The sequence below is a fragment of the Odontesthes bonariensis genome, chromosome 10 (genome assembly GCF_027942865.1).
Source record: "Odontesthes bonariensis isolate fOdoBon6 chromosome 10, fOdoBon6.hap1, whole genome shotgun sequence".
In the NCBI taxonomy this organism is placed as follows: Eukaryota; Metazoa; Chordata; class Actinopteri; order Atheriniformes; family Atherinopsidae; genus Odontesthes; species Odontesthes bonariensis.
In genome coordinates, this window is record NC_134515.1 from 8431669 (window position 1) to 8437317 (window position 5649).

The 5649-nt window shown below is 45.7% G+C and overlaps 1 protein-coding gene across 2 annotated transcripts; it reads right to left on the reverse strand.

Annotated features, from left to right (window-relative positions):
- Nucleotides 1–4919, reverse strand: krt5 (keratin 5). Of its 2 annotated transcripts, XM_075476123.1 has the most exons (10): nt 4246–4919; nt 2651–2859; nt 2501–2561; nt 2302–2397; nt 2046–2210; nt 1837–1962; nt 1246–1466; nt 1098–1150; nt 958–1008; nt 1–909 (listed from the first exon to the last, which is right to left on the reverse strand). In XM_075476123.1, the coding sequence occupies exons 1-10, from the start codon at nt 4780–4782 to the stop codon at nt 755–757; spliced, it is 1674 nt and encodes a 557-aa protein (XP_075332238.1). In that variant the 5' UTR covers nt 4783–4919; the 3' UTR covers nt 1–754. The 2 variants fall into 2 exon arrangements, with proteins under 2 accessions (XP_075332238.1, XP_075332237.1); XM_075476122.1 differs by having other exon boundaries at nt 1–1008.
- Nucleotides 4920–5649: the final 730 nt, after the last annotated feature.

The window sequence follows — 5649 nt, forward strand, 5'->3', positions numbered from 1 at the left end:
TGAAATTGTATTAACACAGATTTATTCCAGATGTTTTGATGGTACAGTTCACAACAAATCTGGTAGTACCAGTCAGCCTTATAAAAATGTTTTCCTTTTTTAGTTTGTTTTAAATCACTGTCATTCAGAGTGAAAATGGAGATTAAAAAAAAGTATCAAACCACCATTAATATAAGGTACCGGAGAGGTAATTTTCTCTCAGAACAGATGAAAAAGATAATCCTAAAAATGAAATATCTGGTACATTTAGCTGCTTTTGATGATGTTAAACTGCATAACAAAAGTATGAATGTGTCACAACAGAAGAGTTATTGCCTAGAAAGAGGAGTCGGGTGTAAAACTGACAAATTCATGACCAAACATCCGCTCCGCTTTCTGTGCAAAACTACTTCTTTTTGTCAATTTGTGTGCAGTGTTTGCTGCTCTGTAAGGATTCTGTCGTAACACTACAAGTATTGTCTTGTCTGAACGACAGCACATCCAGCAGCCAAAAGACAGCCAGGCTGACTGATCAAAGAACACAGGACTGACTCACATCTTTGTGGCTCTTTTTTTTTGCTCTAACAAACTTTCTGCCTGTACTTGTATGTTGATGTAATCTCTGACTCTCTACATGGGTATGTCAGCTGTAAATGGTCAAGTGCAACACAGGCTGCTCTGTGTCTGTGAGGAAAAGAAGGGGTGGGGTTCGTAGAAGCTTTTACGTAGGAGCAGAATGAGGGAAAGAGAATGGAGAGTGGGACGACTGATGCATTTAATAACGGCGGGAAGATGAGATTTGGGTGCTCCTGCTGCTTTTGATGCTGCCCCCGCTGCTGAAGCCGCCGCCACTGCTGAAGCCGCCGCCACCGCCACTGCTGAAGCCGCCGCCACTGCTGAAGCCACCGCCATAGCCGCCGCCCATGCCGCTGCCGCCGCCAAAGCCGCCGCCCATGCCGCCGCCCATGCCGCCGCCCATGCCGCCGCCAAAGCCGCCGCCCATGCCGCTGCCGCCGCCATAGCCGCCACCTGGTGATGAGAGTAACACATTTTTAGTGAGTTATTGATGATAGGCAACTTTTTACTTGAATAATAAAGCTTTATGTTCATACACATACCGCTGCTTGAGGATTGTACGTGAATGGTTGCACTTCCACCACCGGAGCCAATTCTACAAAAAGAATTGGGAGAAAAATCATGTGAGAAATAAGTTTATCAACTGCACCATGGAAACTTAAACGGTAAGATTAAAAGTCTTTTTTTTACCTGGATTCCTCTCCTTCCAGCAGTTTCCTGTAGGTGGCGATCTCAATGTCCAGAGCCAGCTTGACGTTCATGAGTTCCTGGTACTCGCGGACCTGGCGGGCCATGTCCTGTTTGGCTCTCTGCAGGGCTTCCTCCAGGTCCCTGATGCGGGCCTTGGCGTCCTTCACAGCCAGCTCTCCTCGCTCCTCAGCCTCAGCGATCTGGGCCTCCAGGTTGGTGCGCTGGGTGGTTGAAAAGTTGGCTTAGGCTCCATGTCAGACATTTCTCATTAAAACTTCTTTATGGATCATTTATTTAACATATAGTGAGGTTACTAATAGAATAGAAAAAACCTTATTCATCCCCCAATGGGGGAAATTCAAATTAGTCAAGTAGCTCAAAAAAAATGATTAATATTGACAATGATTGTATATTAACAACAATAATAATACCAATTCTAATAAAAATACTACAAAAACTAATAATAATAATAATAATAATAATAATAAATGACTAAATAAAAAATAAAAAATACAATCATACTAAATAATAATATATAATAATAATAACAACAATAATAATAATAATAATACCATCAGCTCTAAATGTTACCTGTCCTTTGACTGCCTCAATCTCATTCTGGAGGCGGGAAATCATGCGGGTGTACTCGGCGATCTCTGACTTGGTGTTGCGAAGGTCATCTCCAGCCTGTGATGCAGAGGTCTGCATCTCCTGGAACTGAGGGAGGAGAAATCAGAAATAACTTTTATTATAGAGTCGATGGACTTAAACACTTCTGACTTTGCAGACTCTCCACTTACCTTCTGCTGGTACCACTTCTCAGCCTCAGCTCGGCTGTTGTTGGCGATTTCCTCATACTGAGCCCTGACTTCAGCCACGATGGAGTCCATGTCCAGGCCGCGGCTGTTGTCCATCTCCACAACGACTGAAGTGTCCTTGATCTGTCCCTGAAGCTCACGCAGTTCCTGCACACAACACATATGTTGTGTTTTAGTTTTACAATCCACATTTTAAGGGTTATGCAGGTAGAAAATCGGATTATGTGGCCTTTCTTACAGCGTCGTAGACGGCTCTGAGGAAGTTAATCTCATCCTGAAGGGCGTCAACCTTGGCCTCCAGCTCAACTTTATTCATGTAGGCACCATCTACATCCTGAGAGAGGAAAAGTGGTTTGAATTTGTGAAGGGCCTCAAGGAGATCAATCATTCATGGCATCATTTGTTGAGAGGCTTTATAGCAGAAAATCCACTCTCACCTTCTTGAGGAGCACAAATTCGTTCTCCACTGAAGCCCGCTTGTTGATTTCATCTTCATATCTGACAAAGAGTGGAGGGATTAGTGCATGGAAATGATGCCGAGCATTGGCTTTTGTATTGAGTGACATGCCACTTTTTTTTAAACTCACTTGTTCTTGAAGTCCTCCACCAATCCCTGCATGTTCCTCAGCTCTCCCTCCAGCTTGACCTTCTCATTGCCGAGCCCGTCCAGCTGTCTGCGCAGGTTGGCGATGTAGGCCTCGAACATGCCGTCGATGTTTGAGCGGGTGGTGGTCTGGTCCTGCAGCAGGCTCCATTTGGTCTCCAGCATCTTGTTCTGCTGCTCCAGGAAGCGGACCTGAAGAAATATTTCACATTTAGAACTGCTGTCATTGGGGAAGAGGCATCACTTTGCATTGACTTTAGGTAATAGTGGGTCATAAGATACACGGAAACTTGGCAAAGTCTGTTTTTATTCTTCACATTTTGGAAAACTACAAAAATTAAAAAGGCAAATACATGTCTGATATTCCTTTGCACTGATGTTTGACTTTGTTTTACTTCAGCCGATCCATCGAGCCACTCCTATGTGTGACCATCCCACACAAATGGCTCATGTATACAAAATACTGCAAGTTGCTGTGTTTACATGCCCCTCAGGGCAGGGACGTCCTAGACACACTCAAAAATTTAACTTTACGAGCTCTAATGAGGTCTTTATGTGCAAAAAGCAGACAATATTCTATTGTGTCTATGCTAAAAATGCAGTTATCTGGCATTTCAGATGGAAATCCAGAGAGGGCTGGGGCTAATTTGTAGAGAGCCTGAGTCAGTGTGTGCAGTGCCACGCCTCATCTTAGCCCCGCCCCTAAACATCTGACATTGATCGTCCCTCGCCTCAAGGAAGAATACTTTCACTGAGTGAACTTGCCTAAAACTTGAGCAATTAATCTTAAGGCGTGCCTGAAGGGATCAGCTGTCATACCAACTGCGTGCTCATCCTTTAATAATGTACTATTTGTGCATTAATTATATTAACTACTGCATTTTTTTTCCATTTCCATTTCCTTTGTTGACTTGTCTTAAAGTGAGAAGGCCTAAAAAAATGTGAGGAAAACTGATGTGTGGTGTGTGTGCACAAGCAGAAAAAGCAAAGTAAGCACTTTCTCATACAGGGTGTGGTGACGGGTGAAATTCAAACAGGGTCATTAACCCATCACGCTGATGAGATGAGTTACTGCAAAGCATCGCACATTTGTTAGGTCTGCAGTTCGGAGAATATTTTATAAAGTTAGAATTAAGTCAACTCTGTGCAGCACCAGTTAAAAGGTTGCCAGTGCGTGCTGCCATGGTGACGGGTGACAACCCGATCTCCTCTTCCCCTCTCACTGAAAGCCGCCGGTCACTGGATACGAGCGCTCTAGTGTTTCGTGCACAGAAAAAGCTGGCAGGAGGCCCGTCAGGCTGAATGAAGCTAACGGAGCAGCCCTCTGCTTTCAGTTTGTGGAAAGGTGCACAGAGTTGGTACGAGCCGTTGTCGGCCTCGAGTGTGCATCAAATTCAGGTTTGGATTAGTTGCAGTTTAATATTTAATGAGCATCTAAAGAAAGTTTGCAGCAGCTTCAACTTCTAATATTTCACAGTCGTTAATAACTATTTCTGCATCTGCAGTTCAAAGATAAGTCACAGGACTTCTTCATTAATCTACAGATGGAATCACAACATGAACTCAAGGGCCACTCACCTTGTCAATGAAGCTGGCGAAGCGGTTGTTGAGGGTCTTGATCTGATCTTTCTCGTGGGTGCGGACAGTCTGGATGTTGGGGTCGATCTCGAGGTTCAGAGGGGCCAGCAGGCTCTGGTTGACTTGGACGTTTGTGATGGGAGCCACTGCCATACCGCCTCCGGCGCCGAAGCCACCTCCAAAGCCGCCACCTCCAAAGCCGCCGCCGCCGCCAGAGCCGAAGCCACCTCCAAAGCCGCCGCCGCCGCCGCCAGAGCCGAAGCCACCTCCAAAGCCGCCGCCGCCGCCAGAGCCGAAGCCACCGCCGAAACCACCACCGCCGCCGCCCATGCTCGACCTCAGCATTGAGCCACCGGCAACGCTGGATGTGGACATGGAGTATGATGGCCTGACTGTAACAGCAGATCTTGAGGAATATCCTCCTCCTCCTCCTCCAATAGACACACGGCTGCCACCACCGAAACCACCACCACCGCCGCCGCCGCTGCTTCCATAGCTGCTTCTGACGGTTTTTATGCTGACGCTTCTTGTCGACATGGCTGGTCTAGTTTCTCCTGAGAGAGAAGGATTTAAAGATAAGAGGGGATGCAGAGAGAGAAAAAGGTTTGGTAGAGAAGTGAGCACACTAAGAGGAGAGCCAAGTCCCTCTAAGTACCTTCTCTCTGTCTGAGATGGACTTTTTATCTGCCTCCGACTGGAGGACCTCCCAGTAAGCCCAACCTCCTCCGCACCTCCTCCCCAACTCTCATCCAATTACCAGGATCCTGGGGGGTGCACCCACAGGCAGGTAGCTTGGCTTGGAGCAGATCAGCCTGTCAGACAGGTAACAGCGCCGCCCTTGTAAAGTGATCCAGGCTCGACACACCCAGATGCTCGCAGAGGAATGGCATCAGCGCCAGAGGAAAGACATTTAAACTAAGCCTTTGCTTGATTTGCTGGGGGCTTGCTGGGAGGTGTGCAGCAGGGTGGGGAGCTACAGTATGTATTCACTGAGAAAGCACATACTGCAAGTGTTTCAACTGAACTTTGCACATTTTACCGATGCATTTGTCCATCAGCTCGTTCATAACAACTCAAACCACAGCAGTGGAAGTTTTACCTTTTTTAAAAAAAATATATTTTACTGTAATGTTTTCTTAGTTTGCATCAGAGTCTGATAGAGAGCGCATTTTTGGCACTCTGCACACTCTAATCGTGATTTGAAATAATCCCAGAGTAGAAATTCTGCTACTAATGATACTGTAGTTAGATGTGGTGTGATAGTCAACGCAGTCTCACACCAAAATGTGAAATCACAGCACAAAATTGTTAAATTACACACTTTTTGGGCTATAAGATAAAATGTACCTATCAAAAATCACCACATGCTTTTTTTTGCATGTCAAGAATGCACAAAAATAGTAA